The 27,066-nt window shown below is 43.4% G+C and overlaps 1 protein-coding gene across 4 annotated transcripts in view; it reads right to left on the reverse strand.

The window, feature by feature from the left end:
- Nucleotides 1–26,760, reverse strand: part of dmxl2 (Dmx-like 2) — a 28,631-nt gene extending 1,871 nt beyond the window's left edge. Inside the window, exons 1-54 of one of the 4 annotated variants that reach the window (XM_061275931.1) lie at nt 26,292–26,760; nt 21,876–22,001; nt 21,419–21,490; nt 21,220–21,298; nt 20,851–20,995; nt 20,409–20,475; nt 20,153–20,325; nt 19,893–20,073; nt 19,597–19,777; nt 19,226–19,444; nt 18,852–19,123; nt 18,159–18,428; nt 17,850–18,079; nt 17,565–17,767; nt 17,198–17,319; nt 16,981–17,070; nt 16,752–16,860; nt 16,549–16,668; nt 16,218–16,445; nt 15,735–16,021; nt 15,109–15,275; nt 14,372–15,023; nt 13,819–14,148; nt 13,620–13,739; nt 13,319–13,454; nt 12,845–12,955; nt 12,545–12,714; nt 12,000–12,097; nt 11,709–11,874; nt 11,174–11,438; nt 10,844–11,046; nt 10,338–10,709; nt 9,771–9,953; nt 9,405–9,701; nt 9,104–9,295; nt 8,938–9,014; nt 8,679–8,809; nt 8,026–8,271; nt 7,601–7,783; nt 6,171–6,361; nt 5,885–6,021; nt 5,711–5,796; nt 5,426–5,627; nt 4,628–4,745; nt 3,700–3,765; nt 3,029–3,115; nt 2,499–2,620; nt 2,267–2,405; nt 1,648–1,708; nt 1,448–1,575; nt 1,286–1,363; nt 839–930; nt 696–748; nt 385–602 (exon numbers count right to left, since the gene is read on the reverse strand). In XM_061275931.1, coding sequence (XP_061131915.1) covers nt 385–602; nt 696–748; nt 839–930; nt 1,286–1,363; nt 1,448–1,575; nt 1,648–1,708; nt 2,267–2,405; nt 2,499–2,620; nt 3,029–3,115; nt 3,700–3,765; nt 4,628–4,745; nt 5,426–5,627; nt 5,711–5,796; nt 5,885–6,021; nt 6,171–6,361; nt 7,601–7,783; nt 8,026–8,271; nt 8,679–8,809; nt 8,938–9,014; nt 9,104–9,295; nt 9,405–9,701; nt 9,771–9,953; nt 10,338–10,709; nt 10,844–11,046; nt 11,174–11,438; nt 11,709–11,874; nt 12,000–12,097; nt 12,545–12,714; nt 12,845–12,955; nt 13,319–13,454; nt 13,620–13,739; nt 13,819–14,148; nt 14,372–15,023; nt 15,109–15,275; nt 15,735–16,021; nt 16,218–16,445; nt 16,549–16,668; nt 16,752–16,860; nt 16,981–17,070; nt 17,198–17,319; nt 17,565–17,767; nt 17,850–18,079; nt 18,159–18,428; nt 18,852–19,123; nt 19,226–19,444; nt 19,597–19,777; nt 19,893–20,073; nt 20,153–20,325; nt 20,409–20,475; nt 20,851–20,995; nt 21,220–21,298; nt 21,419–21,490; nt 21,876–22,001; nt 26,292–26,378 — 9,138 coding nt within the window. In that variant the 5' untranslated portion in view covers nt 26,379–26,760. Of the gene's footprint in view, nt 1–384; nt 603–695; nt 749–838; nt 931–1,285; nt 1,364–1,447; nt 1,576–1,647; nt 1,709–2,266; nt 2,406–2,498; nt 2,621–3,028; nt 3,116–3,699; nt 3,766–4,627; nt 4,746–5,425; nt 5,628–5,710; nt 5,797–5,884; nt 6,022–6,170; nt 6,362–7,600; nt 7,784–8,025; nt 8,272–8,678; nt 8,810–8,937; nt 9,015–9,103; nt 9,296–9,404; nt 9,702–9,770; nt 9,954–10,337; nt 10,710–10,843; nt 11,047–11,173; nt 11,439–11,708; nt 11,875–11,999; nt 12,098–12,544; nt 12,715–12,844; nt 12,956–13,318; nt 13,455–13,619; nt 13,740–13,818; nt 14,149–14,371; nt 15,024–15,108; nt 15,276–15,734; nt 16,022–16,217; nt 16,446–16,548; nt 16,669–16,751; nt 16,861–16,980; nt 17,071–17,197; nt 17,320–17,564; nt 17,768–17,849; nt 18,080–18,158; nt 18,429–18,851; nt 19,124–19,225; nt 19,445–19,596; nt 19,778–19,892; nt 20,074–20,152; nt 20,326–20,408; nt 20,476–20,850; nt 20,996–21,219; nt 21,299–21,418; nt 21,491–21,875; nt 22,002–26,291 lie in introns of those variants that run through there. The other 3 variants (XM_061275933.1, XM_061275932.1, XM_061275934.1) reach the window with 3 other exon arrangements.
- Between the last annotated feature and the right edge of the window lie 306 nt (nt 26,761–27,066).

Below are 27,066 nucleotides of genomic sequence, written 5' to 3' on the forward strand. Positions count from 1 at the left end.
CAAAAAAAACCCAACCAAAAACAAACTAGCACCTCATTGCAAATACCTTCATATTTGTGGTCCAACATTTATAATTTTGCAGAACTTATTCTTTGTTAAGTCAAGTCAAGTCAAATCAAATCTATTTGTACAGCCCTAAATCACAAGCAGTCTCAAAGGGCTTCGCGTAGACAAAAATTGACAATTAATCTCAAAGCATCCCCTGATCCTAAGCTATTTGGTGAATATTCCAAAGGTGCTTTGTTTGTGTTAAGTCATTGCTTATTCAGATTGCCTTTTTAGAGTCACTTCAACTTGCAAAACACATTAGCATTGGAACATTTCGCATCGCGATAAAGATAGAATACTTGGTATTTGAAAGGTTGCGTGGTTTTGGCAAGTCACCTTCATGTTGCCCTCTGCAGAGCCAGTGACAAAGAAGTCCTCGAAGGCGTCCAAAGCCAGCGCCTTGATGGCTGAGTCGTGGGCTTGGAAAGTATGGAGCAGTTGTCTCTGGCGGATATCAAAGACGCACACAAAGCCCTTTCTGCCCCCAGTGATCAGTAGCTGTTGTTTGGGCGCATATTGCAGTACAGTGGCTCCATTCTCGTGACATGGGAAGGCTAGAGGGACAAAAAGGAACAAATATAAATGTCCTGAGAGGAACATGTATGTGGAACACCGGAGTCATGTGTTGAGATGCTTGGCTTTCTTACCGTGGACCATGGTATTGCTGGGTGAAATCAGTGTGTCCCACAGACACACATTTCTGTGGAAACGCAAGATCACTTGTGTCACTGTGTACCAAAAAAGGGAAGGAGCAGCAGCGCTGGGGAAAAAAAAAAAACTTGATGCTGACCTGTTATCGTTCGACTGTCCAGCAGTGGCGATGAGGCTCGAGGATGTGATGAAAGCAAAATCTCCGCAGGTCTTTGTGTGACATTGCCAACTCTGCCGGCGAGATTAGCAAAAGTAAATGTTGTTCAAAAGTGTATCAGGACTACCCTTTCATCTTATTTGCGGTCATTTTGGGCCATGGAGAAGAATCAAGTTTGAATTTAAGAAGCGTCACGTACCTCAAATTATAGTGCACAATATGCAACCTCAAAACTGAAACTTTGTACAATTTAAAGAGCCAAAATTGGAAACATCAAACTTCAAAAATCCCCACCCTTGGAAAATGTCATTACCTTAACATAAACACAACTACGATGGTGCAACATAAGGAAGTGAGGAGGTGTCAACAAACTGCCAGCACAATGCCTCCAGGATTTAAGTAAGGGGGGCATAGAGATGGTGAACTCACCAGGTAGGGTTTGGGGTTGGATGAGGTTTGGTTGACTTGCCACAGGCTGAGAAATCCCTCTCCGTCAGCGACTCCGCACTAGAGCAATCAGAGCAACCTCATCAGACAGACAAAACAAAGGCAATGATGTTGCATGTATGCATGTGCGCGGGTTGCACGTACCTTGTTGCCCTGGGAGTTGAAATAGAGTCGAGTGACACGAGCGTTGCCCGCTTGTCTGAAGCAGATGAGCTGCTGAGGTCTATTCCATTCAAACATTCTCACACTGCCATCCTGAGCTCCGGTCATGTCTGATACAAAACACACACATGCATAAGACATGATGACCAAGATAAACTCAATTGGAAAAAGAAAATACTTACAATACTGATATATGGGGTGGGAGGTCATTCTCTTGACGTTATTAAGATTTCTCTTCATGATCTGGAAAAGATAAATGAGACACCAATGCATAATGGCAACTAGGCTGGCTGCAACAACCCTCACCTTCCAAACCCTTCTATCTTGCAATCTGCATCATAAGGCGCATATTTATCAACATGGCGGGAACGAGGAGAACCCAGGCCGGATGTAAGCGTGACGCAAAGCTGCACCTTGGGCTACAGGGCTGTGAGAGCGGCCGCTATCAATGTCTCTCTCAGTAGCGCAAACACACTCGCTGCCTGTATCAGCCACCATAGACTCAGCAGGCCAGCTGTTTAGGCGGCACATCTTAGTTTTCCTACACATTGATAAGAAATGAAAATACAAATTTCTCACAAAATGTGCACTGGCCATAGATGAGTAAATGTATTTAGCGGAACTACTGCCACCATGGAAGGCTCTTAAGCATTTATGCAATATCCTTGATATCAATATTAAGGTCATACAATTTCACTAAGACACTTACTTGGTTATAGTCATGAATGCGAATAATGTTTGTTGAGATTTATAAATGGTATAAAAATATACGGCTGTGTGTATGGGTGTATGAGGCTGTACCACGCTGGCCCCCATGCTGGTCTGCCCACTGCCCAGCCATGGCATGGATGCGGAAACGGTGATCTGCGGTGGCGCAAAGGGACCAGAGCTGGCTTGGGCAATGTTGGTGTGAGATGATTTGTAGTCCACGTCGTCAGAGCTGCAGAAACGGTGCACACTTTTACAATTCCGACAAGTATTTTCTCATAGCATTAAATAAGTCGTTTGAAGGAAACGTCAGAATTAGTCAGACCTGCGCGACTCCTTATCAAAGTCCTCTCCGATCCAGGTGTAGGGTTGCACAGCCACCAGCGTTGACACATCGACTTCCTGGACATCATGGGTGGAGGCCAGCACTATTTCATTTGAGTTAGCCTGGCAAAGAATGCGAGCAAGTGGGGGAGAGAGCCAAGGATGGAGTGAACCAAACGATAAAGGGTTTTCTCTCATTTCCAAGATAGATTGTGAAAAGCAGTACCTCCAATGAATATAAGTACTCTACTTGAAGCCACTTTATTCAAAAGCATCAATGTTGTCGATGAAGGTTTCTTTCAAGCACTCTGCTTCATTCAACATTCTGAAGCAGCTTGACGGTTCTTTTTGTAGGCCAAATAATTTATAAATGATTTGTGCCAATTGCCAGGTACTTGTTTATGCTCCTTTTCATCACTCTAATTTCAAGCACCAATGAGATGCAATCAAATAAATATAAATCTGGGATCAGTGGAGCCTTATGGTATATTTTGCCAATACATAAAATTCACCCAGGATTACACATTTTACCTTGTTGATTGCAAATGCCATGATTATGTCCGACTCCTTGTGAATGATTTTTGCTTTGCCTCCCGGGTAGCCCAGATCTGCTTCCACCTGGATAAATCAGGAGAGCAGATAAAAAGCAAGTTCAACAGTACACATTAAGAGGACTTTTAACACAAACTGTTAATTAGTTAAGAATTTGGATGGAGAAATCAACTCAGCTGCAGCCATCAGCATATTTTGTGAAAGCAGCATTAGAAGAGTCAAGTTAACAAGAAATGAGTAGTTTGAGAAAGATCTGACAAAAGTATCAGCGGTGGAAATCCCACACAGCTCTGACAGTGAGCATGCAAGTTAGTAATTATATTTTGTGCGCCACGTAGAGGAAGCTTAGATGCTGTTGTCTCCAAAGTGTGTGAAACATAAGAACATCCATCTGTTATTGGTAGGAATTGGATGTGAGAGTGGAAAACACAGACATCCCTGTGAGGGGTTAAGATTAGCCTTGACTAGATCATATGCTTGAATAGCTGTGGGAGCAGTCATTATCAAGCCAAGCTGGAGAGCAGACATTCACCACAACCAGTATATTTCTTAAATGTTGCTCCTTCAAGCTTAGCCATCTAGTAGTGACTACCACCAACAGTCAGAGGGACAGACAAAGCTAGCCTGGTGATACTTGGTAATACCACTACCTTGTTGGGACCGATACCTCCAGCTACGCAGTTTGGCCTTACATGGTCCGTATGGTTGTCTACAGACTACACAACACACATCAAGGCGTAGAACACACCAACACAACACAGCACAGCACAGCACGACACAAAACCCATGCACACACACAGAAAAATAAAACATGGAATGAAAAATAAAATTCAAAGAATGCTGAAAGGACTTCTGATGCATGAAATATAGTCTAAATGTATTCTATGATGAGGCCACCTCAGAGTGTGCACTAAGGAACACTTATCTGTCTATGTGGGTAACCACACAGTAATGAGCAGTTCCAGACATCACAAAAGTCACTTAACTGTCACGTACTTGAAGTTGTCTCAGAAGTCAAAGCAAGGATAGTATCAATATCAACAGATAAAAATGCTCAGGGCCTGAATTACAAACGGTTTGCACACGCAACGGGCGAAAACGTGACTGCTCACGGCAAAGAGATGTTGAAACTGATCTCCTGGTGCTGCGTCTAAATAAATTGCACAATTGGAGCGTAGTTCATTTTGCGCATTTGCTGAAGATTTTTTTTCAAACAGACGAATTTGGCACACGGAATGTGATTTATCAAACTTAATACAAATCTTTTGGTGTGCTTCCAAATGTTCTATTGTGAAAACCGTGGGAGATATCTAACTTGCAAAATCAAAGTCTCCCACACTTTTACATCTGTTGCCAACAGCGCGTGCAATCGGTTAAACTAACTGAACACTTAATTCATAGCCCGCTATTTGGGAGCTTAGTAAATGAGCACTTTTCTGTGCCATAATTTACAATACCATTAATGGGTCAACTTCAAGGAGTGTTGGTCCTAAATGATGCCCCACAAACACGACATTACACATGCCTTTATCCCTGTGCAAAACAAACAAATATCCCAAAAGCATGTAATCAGCTGACCTCACACTGCTTCCTTTTCTTGGTAAAGATGTAACGAATTAAGGTCTCCTGAAGAACTTCTTGTTTGACAAGAAAATGCCACAGGCGTCGAGCTGGAAAGGACTGATGGTTTTTTGTTCTACAAGACAATAAATTTAAACAGGTCAGAATGAATGAATTCTCAGATCATCTCCTTAATACCCCTCATACTGTACAAAATAAGGAATTTGGGTGCATGAGAGAGTGAAAATTGAGTTCTTTACTCATTTCTAATGAGCATTGTTGTATTCCTTTCAGAGAAAATGTAGAAAATGAAAATGCAGAGAAAAAAACTATTACTATCTGCAGTAAAAGGGTTCCTAAATTGGGGCTGCTAATCCCGATTATTTTGGTAATAATTGAACTCAAATGATCATTTACTTTTTGGTACAAAACAAGAAAATGTTTATATGTGGTCAAAAATGTTACAAAGAACACATTTCTTTGAAACACTATGTCAGTTTCTTTCAGACCAAACAACATGTACAAAATTTGTTATTTTAAAATAAAAAAATGCAAATGTACAAAGTATGGTTTTTGTGATTGAGCAAACCTAGTTCACTGGATATTAATGCATACTAATGTTTTTTTGCCAATTTTGTAATGGTGAAGTGTAATATTCATAATTGTAATCGAATCTTGGTTAACTGCACAGAGCTTGACTAAATCATGTATTGATGCTCAAATAAAGATGCAGGCATCACCCGCCTGACGTTTCTGGTCTTCTCTGAGGACAATGTGCGTGTCAGTGCGATTGATTTACTGTACAGCAAGTCTTACTTAAAAGGAGTGTTGTCTGGCTCCAGCATGGCCTTGTGTCGCAATATGGCAGGACCGCCTCCAGCACTGAGGTCAGTAGGGTAAGTGTTAATGTAGTTGGGAGGTGGACCGTCAAATTTATTCATGGTCTCCAATAAAATGTGTTCCCAGTTTTCGAGGGTCTTCAACACAGCATTTGTGAAAGGCGAAGTGACTGGCAAGTCTGCAGCAAAAACAGCACACAAAAATATTTTAATGAATATGCCACAGTTAACTGAAGAGTAACCCGATAGTGTACGTTTGTACCTGCAAAGTCAAGCCCAGTGATAGGGAGGAAGTTCTTAATAGAGTGATGAAACAGTTTCACCATAACCAACCGGATCAGAGCCCAGCTATGGTCCCAAATGGACAGCACACAGGATTGTTAAAAGCAGAAGCACAGCCTTCCAAATAACAGGCTAGAAAAGAAGCACGGCCCACCTGTAGGAGTTGGGGTCAGAGTGCTCAGTCATCTGTGTGTCAGAAAGGAAAGCGTCATCATCATCATCTTCATCATCCTCTGCTCCACTTTCGTCAGAGTCGCACAAAGCATTGCTCTCTGACAATGGCAGGAAGGGCTGAGAAGAAAAATAAAAAAGTAGAGGTGAGAGGGAACAAGGGAAGTAACAAATATCACATTTCATTTGTTTGGGTGTAAAGTAAATTGGATTAAAACAAAAACAAAACTCTTGATTCCAAATGTGGAAAAATGCAGTTGATGGCTTACTTTGGCCACAAAATAGTCCCACATGCTCAGCTCTGGGGGAATAAATTTCTCCCTGTACGTGGGTCTCTCTGCGGGCAGCGGAGGTGGGGCGGCCGGCGTTTCCTTCACAGGGCGACCAGGTACCAGCATCCTCATATTAAATCTGCGCCTGTATCGGTCCCCATCCTCAGCTGGGGGCTGAGTGGGCACCACTGACGGACAAAACAAAGACACAACATCCTTCAGATTTTAATTCTACCGGTTTGGTCCGACTGCAAAATGCTGAAATAGGAGGATCTGAGACTGTGCATCACTGTAATGACAAAATATCCAGAAATACATCAGGATGAGTGAATTGCATCAACACCCAGAACACATCCAACTGGCAATATGTAATCTGTGCAAATCTGCACTGTACAGACATTCAGCATACATTCGCTTGGATATGCACAAACCTGCACTGTTATCTTGCAGAACTATCACTGGCATTGCACCAGACAAAACAAGACACAACACAAAACAGAATTGACAGAGCAGTTAGACTCACAACACATTCTTGTATGACTGAAACTAATGCAGTAGATCACAAAATTAGAGACAGAGAAACATCAATGAATGATGATGATAAGTAACTCAAATAATAATGGAAAAAGGTTTTCTTGGGCAAACCATGTGAAATGCGTGTGCCTCGGCGTTTGTGAAATGGTGCCGTTATCTGTACTCAAAAGGTCAGCATTAAAGAAGGTATTAAACTGATTCCGATGAATTGATTGGATTTGAAGAAGGCCACTTTGCCTCTGTTCTTCAAACGCTTGTCTCTACTCGCTCCTTTGCACTTTTAGAGTCCAAATGCCAATCTGTATCTTCCCCTTCCACAAAACAAAATCAGGGCAGTGAGCAGTGCGAATTTCGGACAACTCAGTGAATCAGTCTACATTGCAATCATTAGTTATAATCACATACCAACTACTGGCGCACACACTAACTATCACACATTGTTAACATCAAAGCATTAACACTCGCTAATCAAGGCTATTTAAAGAGTTTTAGGTCCACTGCTTCATTACTCTAACAACTCCACAGGATGTACCTGGTTTAGCCTTAACTTCAGAATTAATCGGTCGGGGGTCAGCTTGGGCTTCTGTACCGTCCTTGCTTGCCCCGACTGTTGCTTCACCGGCACAACAGGAATGATAGCATGAGTTGAGCACAAAGGACAATGCACGCACATGCAGTACAAAAGACACACGTACACTGCAAACAAACACCAAAATATGCTGTTGGCTTATCAAAACAACCCACTTCAAATCACACATGGCTGTTTATAATAGACATTCAGTGTTAACCACACAACAAAGAGAAGGGGGGTGGGTGTCATCAGCAACAGTGCAAACCTGTACTGTACATCTACCATGCACTTCAATCCTGCAAACCACCAGCTTGTTACTCACAGCTGGTCTTAGTTGCTGGTGCCACAGTGCCTGGCCCACCTCCCCTTGAAACGAGAGGGGGGTACTGTTTGGGACACTGGGTTTCATAGGGAATGGGTTTGGGGGTTTGGGTGAGGTTGCCCTGCTCAGGTCTTCGTGACTCCTGAGACTCCTCTGGCCTGGCTGCCTCAAAATCAGCTGGCACTGGGACACAGGGCAGAGCGCACACTCACACAAGACACTACACATCTACAACAGCATCTTAGGAAGTACATACATCAGGGCTAAGTGGACGTTCTTGGCCCTGATGACATTACAGAGAAGCATTACAATGGAGGGAAGAGACGTTGACAACGGGATGGGGCTAGGGCATATAAGTATAGAGACAGGCAAATAAACCCCGACTAAATGCTAAGACAGAACGTAACTAAGTACACCAACTATACCTGGAGGGGCCTCGGGCCTCTTTGGCTTTATTATGACTTTGGCTCCTCCTCCAAAGACTGCGGCCCACATGCGGTTGTTGAGAGGATGTGCGGCAAGGCGGAAGAGTTCATTGCTGTTGTGGGTGCCCAAGCCGTGGATGAGCAAGGCTAGATAAACAGCCATGACTGCTTCACACAGTAGCACGTTGAGTCTCGGCTGGTCCTCCTCCCTGGCAGACGTCAACAGAGAAATCAGGGACGACACACCTGGAGAAAAGGAACACGCATGCATAACATTATCAAATAGCATCATAGCAAAGAACACAAATGCAGTCTGTGCACGATATAAAGGCAATTCACAAATGAACATAATGAGCACGATCTTTCTTTCTGTTTCCTTGCCAGAGGCCATGAAGCTCCTATTATAGAACACCATCTGCCTATTTGCATAAACAGACTTCCTGCTTTGCACTGCTACCCCCACTTTCCATATTCTCTCGCTATCATGTCGTTGATGCGCTCTCATAGGCCAGTTTATTGAAACTCTGACTTGCACAACTCAATTGCACTCTAAACTCATTATGCTAAATATGTCAAACACAGATGAATGAAAATGCAAATCATTCAAAAACAAACACTGGCGTACTTGCTTTTTCAAGTGCAAAACAATTTACCTGGCCACTGCGCAGGAGCAGAGTTTGGAGTGATATGTTCCTCTATGCTTTCTGTACGAAGTCGTTTCCTCTCACTGAGCAACAACCCCTGGTACACCATTCCAGTAAACTGATTGGCCTCTGTCTGGCTGCTGAAAAGTCAATAAAAAAGGTACGAGTTTTCATCAACAGTGAAAAGGACAAGGCCTGCTGTAACTGCACCGAAGAGACATACATAAAATATGCCAATGAACATTCAATGGCGCGAGTTGCAGAGTACCTGTAACTATGGCTGTCACACAGTGCCTGATAGATGCAAGCAGAGAGAGATGCTGCCAGTGTGTGTAGAGCATTTACCTGAGGCAGACAGAGACAATTCGTTGTTCTAATTTTCTACTCATGAAAAGGACACTGAACAAACTGTGTGAATGAATTTGAGTTCGAACCCGGTCATCCATGACATCTGGATGCGGCGGAGCCTCCATGAGGGTGACTGTGTGCAAGATATCATGAATGTGGTTGCTGAGATGAAGCACGGGGTTGGCTATGACCGTTTTGGTGGTGGCAATGCAGGCCGAGAGCAGAGGCAAGGTGGTTGGAAGAGGGAGGGGAGACTGGAGCTGCTTCACTGTGATCTCCTATAAACAAAGATAAGTGGCTTCATCATTTACTGTGCCAAGATGAGTGACATGGAACTTGCAGATACATATGGTAGCTAATCCAGTTATCAAACAAGTATGTGGCTACCTGTTGGCTTTCCTGCAGAAGGAACAGGAGCTCCATGCGTACAGAAGTGACTCCTCCGCCCTTGGCTCCATGGAGACTGCAGTAAGAGAGGAAAACCCGGAGGAGGGCCTGGTTCTTCCTCAGCCAAGCCTTGCGCCTTTCCGAATGCTGCTGCTTAGCTTGAAGGCGTCGTCGCTCCATTTGGTGACGCTCATAGGCACAGGCGTCGAGTCTCTCAAACATGTCATCTGATATATCCACTGATGCTGCTCGTTCCACCCAGTGCTCTGCTTCTGACTCTTGCTCCTTGCCTTCCACCTGCATATTCATAAAAATAAAACAGGATTGGTTTGAGATATTACCTGAAGGAAATGTGGAATATTTCACCTTGTAGTTGCAGATGTTATGAATGGCTGCAATCTCCTTTTCCAGCCAACTGTAGAGCTGAAAACGAAGTTTGCCTCCATCCACCTCGAAGCCGGTGGCTAGTGTGCGCAACTCTGTCATTAGGATTTTTAGGCAGGCACGGAACTTCAGCTGCTCTGCTATCACATCCACCTCAGACTCACCCTAAAAGATAAAAAGAGAAGTGATCATTTTCTTGTTCACTATGAAGTGTTACACCAAGCTCTACTAGTAACTAAAATAATTTCTTTCATACCATTAGATTTCCTACTGACCCACCAGAGGCGGTGCTTGAACCACCAAATGTTCCCTTTGTGCATGCACAGTCCAAGTGTACAATGTATTTTAACGGCTGAGGCTTTTAACTACAACTTCAGCCATTAAATCTCTGCTCCAAATTGAAAATGTTACGGCTTTGCTCCACTTCAATGGAGTCCTTCTCATATTAATTGAGTACATTTGGATGAAAGAATTAAATGACATTTTTTAATGACAGAGCTGCACATTGGGACAGTTATTTATAAACAGTTTGAAGGTTATTTGTCCAACCTGTGAGTCATCTCTCTGTAGCTTAGTTTCAAAAGTTCCCTCTGCTTTCGTTTCAGTTTCAAGTTTCTTCATCGTCAGACAATCCTCATCGTCGTCTTCATCATTGTCCTTGTCATCCCCCCAGTCGAGCTTTAGCTCATCGTCTTCCGACTTGCCAATGGGTTGGCTCCAGTCCATCCCACCTGCATTGTCATCTCCTCCCCAAGCCGGGGGAGCAGGGGAAGCCCAGTCTATACCTGTGGTCCGTTCTAATAGCAGGCTTGAGTTTACGTTGGCCTTGGATGAAGCCTTGCTCAGGGGAGAGGAGCCTGATTTCTTGGTAACTTTGGGAATTTTGGAGAGAACCTCCAGGGCCAGAACTGGGCAGCCCACCTGTTGGATTACATTGAAATTACTTGTGTGTTAATTGTCAATTAGACTCTGTCGAATGCTTTTTATTTTTTTTATACTTTTAAACAGGAATGGTTTGAGTGGTTACAGCCATTGGCCCAGATAAGTAAACCCACCTTGAAATGTGCATTTGCTGTGGTGAAGAATAATTTGCGCTCTATGAGGTTGATCTCATCCGCACTATTTTTTTCTGCAGTGAGCCCCACTGTGGTTGCTGTACCCTCTGAACTTGCAAAGTGCCGCCGGATGATGAGTGGGTGGGTTCTTAGATAGTTGTAGAAACTGAACACTACAGGGTTGCAAGATTTGACCATCACATCTAAAACACAATACAAAAAAGTGAGTGCGAGAGAAAGAAGTGTGTGAATGCCTTAAACCAAACGAAGCCTTTATTAATGTTATTGAGACTTCACAAGTAATGTACTGAATGTCTCAAACCAACTCACCAGGATTATCATCATCATCTTTGGGGGTGCGCTCTAAGAGTGTGTCCAGGGCTTGGGTGTAATCCTTCATTATCCAGTACGCTATGCTGCGCAGGAACGGGTCAGGGTGAAGTCTAGAACAGTGGTAATGACTTCCGTCCCTGTCACATCCAAGAACCTTCTCATAAAGGAGGCCTTGGCACGTAGATGAATTCTCAAAGTCTGCTTCATACAGCCGAGCAACTATCATGGCTAACTGGAGGTCCTCCATCTTCTCCAGCAACACCTACACACAACAAAACAGTAGATGGGATATGAGCAGCAGATTAAAAATAAATATTAAATGCATGTTTAGGCATTTAGGTTAAGTTTAGGAAGCTTTACTTTTTGTTATCTATGTTTTGACTATGTAGCATGTATAGCAAAGATATGTGGACATTTACCGCATTTATCAATATAATTTGTTTTAGAGCAGCAGAATAAATCAGCTGTCTCAGAAACAACAAGAATCTCTATTTTCAGATATGAGATATGCATTGGTGAGAGTTGTTCACACCTCTATTGCATCTTTGAGTGATCCAGCCAGCAAGAAGAAAGCAGCCGACTGTTCAAAGCGTTGCTTTCCAAGCAGGGAAAAAGCATTTTTTAGAGCTGCCTTCCTCCACCGGTCTTCACTGAAATTATTCTTGAAGAACTGAGTCATCTTCTCATCATGTTGGGATCTGAGAGAAACAAACAACTTAACTTAATATCCCCAATTAGTAATACTGTAAATGAACGGTGTAATTTTAAAATTAAATAAATAAATAATATTGCTGCACTTTTTTAGGATAACAAAAAGTCCCACCTGAAGAGCCCCCACAGGACAGCCTTTTTCTTCATGGCCAGGTAGAAGAGAGCAGCGTCTAAGGGGTCATTGTGCCTCTGGAATGCAGCTTTGCCCAACTGATAATACAGAAAAATATTCATGATTAAAAAAAAAAAGGAGTTAAACTTTTTTTTTCTTTCTTTCTTTTTATAATAAACTGATAGACGGAACATATCCCAAATCCAATTCTTTGAGGTGATTTTTTTGGGATCATAATTTTGTAACATAGCTACACTGTACATATTTTAAGTGCAAGCAAGCACATTCGACATGGAAATGTGCAATTAGTAATCATTTTGTTAGCCTTACATGAAAGTTAAACAACAAGAATTGGACTTAAAGGTTAAACTGAAACAATTTTGTGTTAATTTCAGTGTTGTGTGAAATAGTAAATCAAACTGTAGCTGTCCCTTACCAGCACTCTGATAAGCACACCAAAAACATTTAAGACTTGTAACATAAATTATTTTGGTGCGCATTACGCTATTAGTAACATGTTTCTCAGAATTCAGATCTCTGGCTACCTTCTCCACCATTTTCCGCAAGGTGTTGATGTTGCGTATCCACCAACCAACACCAACAGCTCGGAGTTCAGACCACTGGGGGTCACCTCTCTGCATGGCCGGAATCATATTCAGTAGCTCCTCCTCTGCCTCAGAGTGAAAGGCCCAGGCGAAATGGCATGTTGACAGACCTAACAAGGACATATTGAGAGAGAGAGAAGATGAGTCATGGTGGCATGAGAAAAAAAAAAAAAGTGTCAGCATTAAATGAGCTGGAGAGTTCACCGTAATAAATAAAACAGCAGTGTCAAAGTGTTTTACCTTGGTGAAGAAGCTGCATGCGGTAAAGTGGGGGCAGAGAGGTGAGCAGGCAAGTATGAAGACGCATGGCCAGCAGGTACCTCAGCCCACACTCGTCCAGAGCCTCGCCTCCTATAAACACGCCAGGTAGCTGTCAACTGGTGTCACCGATATTCATTTGATTATGACGTCTCCCCTTTAAACCCTTAAAAAAAAACCTGTCCTTTTACATGTCACTCTGTTTCTCTTGTCCCTGAACCTTCTTACTGTCTCTGTGCTGGAACAACCTGCTAATGTCTTCTCCTCAAAAGACTAAATAAACCGGATTATAAATTACAGAAAAAAAAAAAGGCGGAAAGATAAGGACAATGGACGATGCTGCAAAGTGCTTGACTAAACTGTGGTGTGCACAGCCTTTGTGTAAAGATAAATCAAATGTGTTGTACGTTCCAAGGTTTCCAATACAAATGACACCGCATTGACACAATTTCTGACCTGTGTATTGTTTGTCAGTGGAGCTGGTGACCTCAGCACTAGTGGTTGCTACCGTGTCAGCAAGGGCCACCAAGAACATTTGCTCGAGTCGGGTTAGTCCAGGGAGGCTGGAATGCATAAGGTGACTGGACAACACCTTGACAGACACATGGGTAAAGGACGAGTCATAATGAAGCTGCTTGATGTTGTCACTATGTTTTCTGGCTACTTCTAATAAGTACGTTTGCTGACTTAATTTACCATTAAAACATTTAGAATTTCTACACTTGATAAAAATGTAACAGGTTTGTCTTCTTAATACCTGTGCATGTTCTGGTCCAAAGTAGGCAGGACCGTATTGTGAGAGGTTGATAACACGAGATTTCTTCTCAGGTTTGTCAGTGGCAAAGTTCACAAAGTCGTCTGTGGTGACTGTTGGCACCTGTTAACACAGTCATAAGTACAAAAGATATCAGCCTCAATCTTCAACGACAAAATGCTTTCGACCGTTGTGTACAAACCTGGAAGAGGTCAGCATACTGGTCTTCAGCCGAAATGTGCCCTGCTTCACCGTTGGCCACTTTGGGTCCTTTGACAGTTTCTTCTGCCCCCTTGAAGGAAGTGTCTTCGTCAGCCAACATGAGCGCGTAGAGAGGCAGTGGGGGGATGGAGTTGATTTCGGTATAATCCCTTCCTCCGTCACGACCGGCTACGATGGTGTCTTTTGCGGTGCTGCCGGTCACACTGATGGTTCTGGACAGATGTCTTCTGGCTCCACCCTCACCTGCCTCTACATCTCTTACTACAGCGACCTCCCCAGCAATACACTTCACCAAATGAGCAAGAATGGCCTGGCAGAAAGACGATTAAAATACACACAGGAAATTGCTGTTACTACTAGAGTAGTTGTCATCAAATAGTGGTTTGAGTAACACTAGTAGAACACAACTATCTCTAGTGGAATGCTAAAGAATTACTGAATTATGTCAACCACAGTGTTGATGTAGAAAGTATTTTTTTTTTTAAGCAGAACATGTTTGAGAACCACTTTACTAAGGGATGAGGATGACTCACCTTGGCGCGGCGAACCTTTCCCAAATCCATGAGCTCAAGCAACTGGGTGGGATGATATTGGGGTAGAGTTGGGGACAGGGAGTGTGCTGCCTCAAAAAGTCCACCCTCTTCAAGTCCAGCTGGGGCACGTAGGGCCTCATCCACTGCGGTGCTTCCTTCAAAAACACTCTTGGACCTGGTTCTCCCTTCCAAGACTGCGGAAGAAGTTGCGGTTTGACCTCCAGCAATGTCTGCAGATGACAGGTTGCCCTCCTCTCCCTCACCAGGCTTCTTGTCCTGATGCCACTGGGCATACACATGCATCTCGCAATCCATGCCCACCACCAAGATGCCATCCCTCACCCAAGAGAGCGAGACTGGCAGAGATGGAGTACCATCCACAGAGGACAGCAGGTCCACTGCCCTTAGCAGGATCCAACGAGAGCGGATCCCCTGTTTGATACTGCCCCCTAGGGGAAGGGTGATGACAGCCACACCTTCTTTGCTGCTTGTCTGCTCATTGACCATGCCTGAGATTCGACCGTACATAAGAATGTTGGATCCAACCCCCACTGTAAGGATGTGAGAGCCATCTTCTTTTGACAACCAATCCAAATGGACGTAATGCTTGATGTTGGGTGAGTTGTGGTCTCGGCTCATGTACAGGTCCGACCTAGTACAGAGAGCAATTTCCTTATATATTTGAGACGGCTGAGAGCAGCAGAGTAGCTTACAGAAATAGGCAGTGCCTCCCTGACCTGCTGTAAACAAAGAGGTTAGAGTCCACGCTGACTCTCGGGTCCAAGGTTGACGAGGGTTTGTTGAATTCTTCCAAGTGGAGAGTTTGCTCCAAAACCCACTCTGAACCACCAGTTGATTCACACTCATAGATAGACACATGCATGGAGAAATCTTTCCCAGAAATCTAGAGGGGGAATAAAAAAAAAAGCTTAAATATATCAAATGGCACAGAAATGATTAAAAGTAATGCCGCATTATGAATTATGACCTCATTTTTAATAATTCTTCACAAATAGATAATGATCTTTCCCCAAGTTGTTTTCTTTTTCTTCATCATTAACCAATTTAAAATGTTATGATTTCATTGAGAACAAAACTATTAACTCGATTGAACACTAGAGCCATTTTGGATTTGACTTTGGAAATGCAAAGAACATGCGCAACAGCTATGACATATCTTGTACGTAAGGTTTGTTGACTATTTTACAAATAAAAATGATTTATACTTGAATGAAATCACCGTCTAATTAATTAAGGCAACACAGACTCGCCCCATGTTTTGGGGGAATTGCATATACAGGCAACAACTGATTTAAACATATATAATGTAATCTTGGAGCAATAGAACATTCAAATATATTACCTGTCCTTGACGTGGCTGTTTAAAAGCCACAGCCAGCCTACCAATGTAGGAGCATGACACGGCAACAGGCCGCCCTGACACAAACACAGCGCTGTTGTTGTCTTCCTCTTCGTTCATTAGAGCCCACGGCTCCCAGCGGTACATCCTCTTGTCCTGCTCATTGTCACTATCTCCATGATCACCCTCGACGGCACAACGCCAGAACCGCACCCGAGAGTCAGAGCAGGTAGTCACAATCAGATAAGGAGCCAAGCACACGGGGTAGATGGAGGAGGAACTGAGATGACCTAAAAGAAAAACAAGAGGAGTAAAACAAAATTAATCCGTAATGTAGTGCCAGATACTCTCCTCTTTTTTAGCATGTAGTACGTAAATAATTTGCAACATATTTATATTAATAAATAAAAGGTAGCTAAATACAGATTCGTAATCCAACTGTTTCAATTTGAAAATAATAAGAGTCAAGACAATGCTCAGGCTGACCAGCAGACGGTGTGGCTCTGGTAACCTCTACCCCATGGGGCAGGTCTAGTCGCTTGCTGTACACCAGTTTGGAACTAAGGATGAGTTTGCTGGCTGACTGCAAGTTGACTGTGGAGGCTGAGCGTGGAAGAGGCCTGATAGGGGAGGTCTCTGGAGATGAGTCGGGATTCATGACTTGATTGGGAACCATGAGCTGGCTCTGGAAGCTAGAATCTTCGTTCAGATCATCTGCGCACAAAGACACAGTAACAATGAAGCTGGATTGCATTTTAGAGATGAAAGTACACAATAAAACGACCAATTAATGCTTCTATTAAAATAAATATCTTACCAACACAGGCTTGAACAGACTGGAGGTGCAAGTGCCACATTTGTAGCACTGAGTTCCTGTTGAGATCCTTTTCTATCACCACCAGGAAAAACTTCTCCGAAAATGGTGGAGGGTGGTAATCTGGTGTCAGAAAAGTTTATTGAATATCAGGTTTGCGAAGTTGTAGAAGGTGCAGTATTAAACAGATAGTATAGTGAGTGCACCTTCGCCAGATGGAAAAGCAGTTGTGTGTGTGCCTGGTTCTTTTTGAGGTTTGTAACCTAGAATGAAGTCCTCTTGGAAGACATGGAGCAGCTGCGTGGTGGAACCACACTATTGCATATGGAAAAAGAAAACGCAATCACAATACATACTCTGTGTACACAATGTTAGCATTCCAAGATCTGGATTCCCCCCACGCTCAGGAAAGTAATGCGAAGAGCAATGACTCACCTGGTTTGTAATGACATCCAGCTCTATGATACAGCCAGGTCTGGCGGTAGACTGCTGACTGACAATGTTGAAGACCTCACCAACTAGTTTCTGAACCGTGACACAAAAATGATTGTAAGTATAGAGAAAACGTGGTGAAAATGCAAAGATATTTGTATGTAATCTATGATGCTAATTCTAGCTCTCGTTATTTGTTTCTGTGTCTTGGTCCACTCACAGATGTTTCCGGATCTGAGAGTTCATCTAGTAGCTTTCTGGCATCGACCACAGCTTGATACAGACGAAGGTTCTTACCATCTGATGCCACGAAGCAGGCACTGGCACTATTACAGTATGTTCCTGAAGGGAGCAAAATATAGTGAGATGAAACAGACTTTTAAGGCTGTAGAATATAAGGAGACAAGATGACTTCCTTTGCATATTGTAGCTGAGTAGACTTTGATCATCTGAACGCTAGATATTTATAGGTTCGTAAATACCAAATGCATGACTGCCTCTCAAAGCTGAACGGAATGTTGCTGCACTGTCTTTTATTTTAGACAGATGATATCATGAAATAATTCAGACATCTATGACATGTTTACCAAGTACAGAGCTGGGGACAAGTGAAGGCAGCCAAGCAACATTGCTGAAAGCAGAGGTGTGCAGCGAGTTGATCCGAGCCAGTTCGGAGACCCCTCCGGTGCATGAGAGTGGTCCAATGTGATCCACTCGCCACAAGATGAGTTCACTGTAGATGGCATTGGGGTCATGGAAGGTCCTTGTTGCTGCATTGCGAAGCTGTTTCCTGATAAAGAGAGATCCTTGTGATATTTATTGTCACTACCTCTTCCGGTTCTTGTCCATGATACCTTTTCATTGCGTCTTACCTTGGAAGTCCCTTTGGAAGGGGAAAAGTGGGAGGTTGTTCCCCATCCATGCTTCCAGGAGCCGAGGGAGGTGTAAGCAGTGCATTATGGTGTGAGGATGTGAGCAGCAGTGGCAGCACTGTATGACAGGCTTGGTCATTCAAATGGAAACGGTGGCCGCAATAGCGAAATTTGTGGGATACGGTCATCACATTGGAGAATGCGGAGTGCTCAGCGAATGTCACGGCCCACTGGAAACGCAGACAATTTTCTCAGATTCTGCTAGCATACAAAAATACTACGATTCCCACTCCATCCCGCCACACACACCTGGTTAAGAGATCCGTCAACATGCTTGGAGACCATCATAACTGCAGGACTAGTGCCGGGATTAGGAAAATAAGAAGAGGCTAATGCAGGCAAGCCAAGGCCGGCCGAGGCTGAGGCAGAGTGAGCGACGTGTTGAACCATCCTTCCTTGATCGCCTGCCCTGAAACTCTCCCTCTCGGTCAAAGTACAGGCATACATCAAGATGTTTTTACTCAGAGAGTTGGCATCGCCTGTGGGAAATGCCACTGGGATACGGGAGGAAAAGGACACCTGTAGGCATATTGGGTAGGAAAGATAACCACAATCATTCATACTGATTTGATTGTTGGATTTACACAATAATTGCTGACCAGCCAAAACATTCTACCGCATACATTAGCTAATTGTCAATGAGAGCCAAGGCAAGGCTGTATCAAACGGTATGCCTTTACAAAGATATTGAATTTAAATGGACATTGTCAGCGAGGATTTGAACACTTTGGTTGGCTTATTTAGCTTCACAAGAGAGGCAAATCCTCCTCCACTATAATCACCAGTGAGTGTAATGTATGCCTGGATGAGCATGTGGCATAGTAATCACTGATTAAAAGCACCCAAGCTAATATTTAGGAGAAAAAAAAAGACTTAATTTCACTTGCGTGACATTAAAAGCAGGACACTGCGAGGCTTTCAAACCATCAAAGCTGTTCTTACCTGAACCTGTCGGAAGATCCCTTGGTTAAATTCATCCAAGTACTTGACATGCCAAACAAGGAAAGAGCCATCAGTTGGGTGGATGGTGAACAACATGTCGGGACTCTTATTCCACTCTGTGATTAGAATCTCCATCCTCCTTTCCAGCAGCATTGAGGGCAAAGGCAAGCTGGAGCTGGATCCTGGTGAGGATGCCTTTGTGCTTCCCTGCTCCCCTGTCTCTGCTTCCTCTCCAAGTTCAGATGAGCCTTTGTCAGACATCTCATCCAGGTCTAGAAGTAAAAAAAAAAAAAAAAAAAAAGTTTCATCATGTGCTTGTGCCACATACGCAATAAATGTGCTATTAACGAATGTCCACTGGACTCTGGTCGTACCAAAGTCAAACTTCAAAGGGGATCCTTCGGGGTCCAGGGGGTCTTCTGTTGCATGATCTAGCTGCTGTTCAGAGTACTTGCGGAGCTGTAGCATAAAAAGATCCATCGAGCAGGTGAAGCTTAGATCTTTATTATTGAGCCAATGAACCACAAATCCTCCTGCCCCGGTGCCATCATCTGTGTTGAAGAGCGTAGAGTCTGCCAGCATTGATGGGATGTCTGCAAGTGAAAACAAGGAATAACGAGGAAGCGGAGACAGATCGATCATTGAGACACAGTAAATCAATACAGATAAGAATAGCGTATGCTGTAAATAATAGGAGATGAAATGGATCTAAGGTAAAGACGGCTGCTTCGGCAAAAAAGCCTACCTGTGTTGGGATTAATACTGGCTGAAATGTGGAAGTGACACAATGCGTTGGCATAATGAGCAATGTGGCGATGAGTGTGTGCATCCTGCGTGCCAAGCTGAGAGGGGAGCAGCTCACTGTGAGCTACCAAAGCAGATGATCGTCGCCTTCCCCGACGCAGATGCTTCAGGTGGTGAATAGACTGTTCAAACAAAGCAAATAGCAAAGATTTTAACAACAAAGAACAAAAAAAACCAACATATTTTTGCTATCAATTATTTCTATTGAGGTGTCATAAACTACACCATGTCGTATACCTCCAAGGCATGTTGAATCTTGTCCTTGTTGCCTGCCAAACCTGGCAAGCTAGAGCTAAACGAGTGCGTGTTCTCAGATATTTGCCCCCCAAGCAAGCTGTCTTCTGGAAGCAGGGTCTCGGACCACAGCCTACACACGCCATCCTCGCAAGATGTCAGCAAAACATTGCACACCGAACCCCTAAAAGACACATGAAGGATGCACTTGACATCCACAAAGGAAATACAGGACTTCATTTTTCAAATAGGTATTTGCTTACTTTGGCATGTACTTGCTAGTCTTCCTCCAGGACATACCGGTGACCGAGCGAGGATGGGCCAGGTAAACAAAAGAGAAGTGAACGGCGGGTGGTTTCTTATCCGCGGAGTCCTGAACGACCACTGCGGAACGCCAGCCCGTGGTGGGATACCACACTTTGAGTAAACAGTCATCCTGCATACGCAAACACACACGTATCATTTTTGGTGATTTCATTTGGTGTCCTTTCATTTTGCAAAGTCAAGTTATTGGCACACCTTCCCAACTGTTGCAAAGTACTCTCCATCAGGGGACCACTTGGCAACGTGCACAGATGCAGCAGTCCTGTGGGCCACACAGTCACATTAGCTTAATGCAAAAGAAAGACAGCTCACTCATGGCTACCACTGAAGCTGCCGATGTGCAATAGTTGAATTTATGGGGGGATGCTTAAAAAGCTTTCACTTCCCAGTTTGAGTGGTTTTACTGATCATGCATGCTTGTCATAAGATGAGAATTACATGAACTGATGTTAAATCACATGACTCGCAGCATGATGATAGAGTTGAAGCTTTTCACTATTGAGTTATCAGAAAACAAGACCTCAGTATCACAATATTTTCTCATTTGTGAAAATTCTAACTAGATTTGATAGATCTGCAAATCAAAAAGCAGAAAGGAAACATTTTTCCTCGTCAGTTACGCATAAACAAGACGCACTTGCACTGCCAGACGCAGTTCCAGTCATTAAGAACGGGATGGAGCTTTTCCTCAGACGCCTGGCCATCCTCCTCTTCGATTAGGGCGTCTGCCAGGGGTGGGGCCCACAGCTGGAGCCGCTCGGTTGCTGCTAGGATACGGTTCCCTGAAGACACAACGGCACTAGGTGACACATCTCACGGCCAAGTTGATGACTAAAGAGCATCATTTGTATTATGGGAGATACAGAATACTCAATTGCACATGTTCTTCACGGCAACTGAGGTGGTAAGGAGGTAAAAGTATTTCAGGGAGAGGATTCAATTAGTCCGTTTATGGAGAGAAAAACATTAACGTGTTGATTTTATCACAGAGAAAGCATTGGCATACCCTGTGGGTCCCAGGCCAGGTTGTAGGTGATGGCGTCAAGGAAGAACTGCCCTGTCTTTTGCCACTGATAGTTAAGATGCTGTTAGTGACAGGAGAGCAACACACACACGCACACCATGCGATGTTATTGGCTCCCTCGCTTACTTCATCTTATTACATTTTTTGGTAAACAATAGTTTTTATTAGACAAAATGGCTACCTTGTGCCGTTTGTTTGGGTTGGTAGAGAGAGGTTCAAAGATGCAGACTGTGTTTCCATAGGAGGCAGCAATCTACATAAAAGCAGTATTCAAAACCATTAGAAAAAGAAATAGACATCTTGAAAATGACAAACAACACCATGCTTAACAGCATCTTACTGTCCCTTAATGGACCAATAAAGAGTACATACAGTTAATCATAATCATCATCATTAAAAAACAGCTATAGTAACGTTCTGTCCTTTTTCTTTCTTTTTGTCCTCTTCCATCTGCTGCCTTTTAGAAGCTGGCAGCATTTTACAGAGCTGGGGCCAACAAAGTGAAACAAGCACAAAACTAACGACATACACACTTCAAGAGTGTGCTGTGGTTTCAAAATCCAATGACTCCAAACAAAGCGGACAAAAACAAACCGAGTGCAGGGGTGAAGGAATTTGAGTGTGAGGTCAACACTTACCCTGCCGAGCTGATGGGAGCACTCCACACAGCCCACCTGAATGTTCCCATTCTGTGCTCCTGGTATTATCTGCACACACTCGAAGTCACTAGCCAAGATCACCACATCACAACCTGAGCCATAAGCCTGAAAATGAAAAGGTTTCTCATTAAAAAAAAAATCAGTTTGAAAAAAGAAAATACAGGTGAAAAACAAGTACCAATTCACTTTAGTTTGGGTTCTATATCAAGTATACAACACAAAAAGTGAAGAGCTTAAACTGGAGAGGATTATAAAGCATCAACGCAACACTAAATTACATTAAATAATAGTGTTCAGGAGTGCACACTCGCATTTACACAAACAATATTAAATCATAAATCATATTTAACAAGTTTTAGCCTTTTATTTAAGGTTATATATATTTTAACTAGCAAGTCAGATTGGCCTCAGAACAACAGGAGTGCCTGAACAACAGCTTATGTCTTCCATTATTCAGGAGAACAGGAGGAGAGGCAGGGAACCACTGAGTCACACAATAGGGACGCTTTATAGTCACCACTGAAAAACAAACTAATCGTAGCGGTTATGGCCCCGGTGGTTGATGCAAGATGAGTCTTTCTGCACGCTGCATGCGAGAGGCAAGTCAAACGAAAACTGCAGTCAGTGGATTACACGAACCCCCCACCCACCCAGCTTCATCTGCTGCAGCACATCACGACTCGGAATTAAAACGTGGTCACCGTCACGCGCTGTCTTGGGCTGCCGTGTATGCGGTGGAGATTCCCTTTAACTTCCATCTAGTGGGGATCTGCGCTACTGGACAAGTCAACAACACGAGTACACCAGTCACAAACTGGAGTCTCTCATCACCTCTTTGTGTTTCCTGTTTCTCTGTCATCATCTACATGTGCCAACAGTCTCATGCATAACCAACAAGGTGCGGCGGAAAAGGTGTGCAAACAATGACCGCTTGTTTGTTATGAGAGCATACTCCTGATGGATAACAAAATGACACCATTAAAATACAAATTTGGAAGCACGTTAGAAATACATTGGAGTTTTGTAGCCTTTACGACCAGCAGTGTGAAAATAGACCACTTATCATTTCAGATGACTGGATGCTGAGATGATCAGCATCTCCGCATATGGGAAAACAACCACTGCTATTAACACCACCCATTCAGCCATTTTCAACACCGCTTATCATATTCAGCGTCATGGGGTGCTCGGATAACTTTGGGTGAAAGGCGGACTACACCCTGAAATGATAGAGACAAATGACCAATTTTCTGGACTTCAAAATATACACCACCAATTCTAGTTGGAAAATATCATTCACTAATGTTACAAATTCATGCATTCACAAAGGGACTTTGGCTGATCCAAAATATATCTAGGGAGGTCAATCCAAATCAGGACACCAGGGTTGTACTTTTCTCCTGATCTGATCAATGCAACGTTCAACCTTGTCATCCTTGTCAGTATTTAAAGAATGTAGCTGACTGAATAAATATTGCTCCTTTTTTTGTTTTTTTTTAAGCACAGTACTGTAGGAGGAGGAACGCAATCACGAGTGTGAAACTGAAAATGCATTAAAGTTGACGTGAATGTCTCAATATGGGAGATTTCTAATGGTTTCCATTTCAAATGTTTATCCTTGCTCAATTTTGGGAAACTCAAGGGTGATTTTTACACTAGTAATTTCCTGGAGGACAGCTTTGGTGTTTTTACAGTACCAATGAGATCTGCAGGCACCTTTATATGGAAGTGCATCTATTCAAGGCAATTCGGGGGAAAAAATAGGGGCATGCAGCTGTGTGGGATTCTTTTTTTTTTTTAAGAACAAAGTGTGAACATGCATGCACTGACTGTGGCAATGAGAGTAGATAAAAGGAAGAGAGAGAGAGATCACTTCTGTCTTTCTTCCATCCAATGGCCCCTATTCCCAGCGACTAACTCAATCATGCAGACATGTTCTGCTGCTGCAGCTGCTCCCAACACTTTCCCGCACAAGCTTGGCTGCTGCAGTCAAAAGCCTGAGCTAACAATATTTTTGTCTTGTTCCAAATCAAACATTTTTAGCCAAGAGAGAGAACCCCAGTATGTATGGCTTCTATTCCGACAGACTACTGTGCACAGTGAGTCAAACAAAACCAAGCTCTTCTCAAATCTATATGAATATTGCCCGAACATCTGCAATGCAAAAGACGTAGTTGATGCTGCAAAGTCTGAGATGTAAATTTTTTACATTACACGGCAGTATGATAGAGCTCGGCACAAAAATGCTTTTTATTTCCACTGTGCCGGGTTTAGCAGAGCAGCCTCGACCACAACAGAGCCTGTTCCACTGTAGGCACAGTGTTCTTTGCTTTGCACAAACAGCGCAGACATGATTGAAAATCCCACAACGGTCACAAGGTCCTGGCCTGTCAATATGCATTTCAGCAAATTCCAGTCTTATCAATTTCAAGTTATTTTAGTCATGACAGTAGGGTTGTGAAATAACAGTGGTGAAATAGTGTTGTGTTAACACTCTTGTGCTTGCATTTGTTGTGTGTGTATTCCAGGGATGTAGCTCAAGAGCCCACGGGGTCAGTGACAGTGTGAATGAAAATACATCGGACAGATTGTCTAGTGTTCTTCAAACGTCCTCTAGGACAGAGAGGGGAAGCACCAAGTGAACAATCTATGGCCTCAAGGCAAAGTGCACAACTTCTGCTTCAGAGATAGTTCCAACCTACGCTGATGCACGAATCCATTTGCATGCATTTGCAACCTCCATCTGAAGTTAACATCAGGGCAGAAGAGAGAACACATCCCCTCTATATTGCAATTCAAAAAGATACGAGTTAGCCCGCAATAAAATACCCTAATGAATGTCAGGAAGCAGCCAGCATCTGGAAGAAAATGTATACAAAAAGACAAAGCAAAAATTTGGCAGCCATTGCACTTGCCTTAAATTTTATTAAGACAGTCACAAAACATTTGAAGCAAACAGTCATTATACAGAAAGCTTCTAAATTGTTCGCTAAATCTTTGCAAAGCAGCTTGTCCCAGACAATGTCAAAGGAGTAAGTTGTCAGTTACATTAGCAGCTGCCAAGAAAAAGTTTTAGAGGGCAGATCGTCTCATGAGACATAACAAATTACTGTCCCTGAATCATCATAAAAAGGGGGGGGTCAATCCTATCCTGACCATTATCAATTGATTACAAACAAGCTGAACAAAAGAATAGACTCTTCGGTTTACTTCAAATGGTGCATTTGAGGTAAATGTGAAAGGTAATAGGAAAAGATTGAGAGGACTGTTCCGCATGATTGCCATCACAACAACCACTGTAATATTATTCTGTTTGTGTCTTCCAAGACAAAATGCAATATTGACATGTTGTCTGGGACCCCTCCGCATGAAGAAGAGATAAACATTGGGAAGCTTGTGGTCCTTGCCATATTTGACAAAATGTGCATCTATGCTGTTTCATAAGCATCAATATGAATTTGGCATTATTTCCAAGAGTCACTGCCGCTAGCGCGTGTGTCCATATAAGGCTGCCTACGTCATCGCTGATGCTGGGATGACAGTGAGCTAATGATCCGTGAGGAGGATTTAACGCCAAATGGTTGCGAGCTAAGCCACTTCTACAACTAAATACTATAATGTCTCTCACGTTCAAAGTACAACCCCCTTCCTCGTTATAGGCACGGTAACATTTAGACCACCATACAGCACAGTTACGATAACGGATGCGCAAAGGGATTCCCTTGCAGTAATTGTAACGCAGTGCTTCTCAATTATTTTCTGTTACGCCCCCCCCTAGCAAGAAGAAAACTATTCGCGCCCCCCCTCCCCACCGTGACTATCCTAACTTGTCTTGTAAGTCGTAAAATGTTGCACTGTCGCAAACGTGACAGAAGTAACAATGAGAGCGCCACTGCCCCCTGCTGTAGTAAAACGCGCAATTACACTTTATTCTAGTACTGCCAAAAAAAAAGCCTGTTCCCCAGGGTCACACGCGCCCCCCCACGAATAGCACCGCGCCCCCCAAGGGGGGTGCGCCCCACTATTTGAGAAGCACTGTTGTAACGTGACAAGATGCTGCTAAAGGTCATTGAGTGACTGCTATTAAATCATGTGCATAAATAACAGCAACAGCGGTAATTGACTAGTGTCGATATTGGCGTAGAAAGATCAGTAATTGTTTTTTCAATACAGGACAGACGATCAACGAGGAAGGCAGGAGAAGTCTCGAGTGTTTGGGATTCTCACAGTGCGGCAGTTTGCTAGCTTCCTACCCGGTTAGCTTTAGCGGACTTTAGCTTCAGCGAGCTAGATCGCCCCCGTCCATCTGGTATGAGGCTAGCTAGCAGCCCACTCACACCGCTTGTCACTAGTTAGCATCAACTCAAGTCAAATAATATTCAAATACAAACTCACCGTGAACGGAACGTCATTCACGCTCCCCACCGAGTAGCAGCAATCCCCGGGGTTCACTGCTCCCGTCAGCACCTGATGCAGATGCATGTTTTTTTGCCCCCAAATTGTATTATGTATTTTTACGCAGCAGTAGATGCCGTTTTTTTTAATTATTTAGAGCGAGTCCACCCTGTCGGTTTCTCCATCTAGCAGCAACTGGGGATTCCATCAGTAAGCGTTCGAGTCGTCCACGGCCTCGTAACGTCGTCTTGCTCCACAGACGTCGTGGTTGGAGAGCGAATTTGTTTTCCAGCCGTAAAATGTAATTTTACGTGACTGACATTTACTCGCGTAAAAGTGGCCATCCGTCGCCTTTCGCTGTCAGCACCATCCCCACGATTAATCGTCAAAGCCGAGGCAACAGAGGCAGCTGAGGCTCTGCAGCGAGCCAGGCTGACATGCGCGTTCACGCCGTTGCCTAGGCAGTGGCACGACTGGGTGCCCATAGATCCACAGCACCTAGATCAAAGTCTGACAACGAGTTCATTAATATTCACATTTATTCCCGATTGATTTATACAAAGGAATCGTTTGAATTAAACCCTGACCTATTTAAAACACTACTTTGCAATATAGACCCGAATTTAAAACCATAGCCCTAGTCATTTGAGACCCTCATTACAAACCCCAATTAATACCAAACTAGTCTGAAACCCTACTTTGAAAGCCTTAACCTAACACCAATACAGTCCATGGAAACTCTAAGCCTAGTTTAAAAATGTACTTTAAAACCATA

Source organism: Syngnathus typhle, linkage group LG4 (assembly GCF_033458585.1).
Source record: "Syngnathus typhle isolate RoL2023-S1 ecotype Sweden linkage group LG4, RoL_Styp_1.0, whole genome shotgun sequence".
In the NCBI taxonomy this organism is placed as follows: domain Eukaryota; kingdom Metazoa; phylum Chordata; class Actinopteri; order Syngnathiformes; family Syngnathidae; genus Syngnathus; species Syngnathus typhle.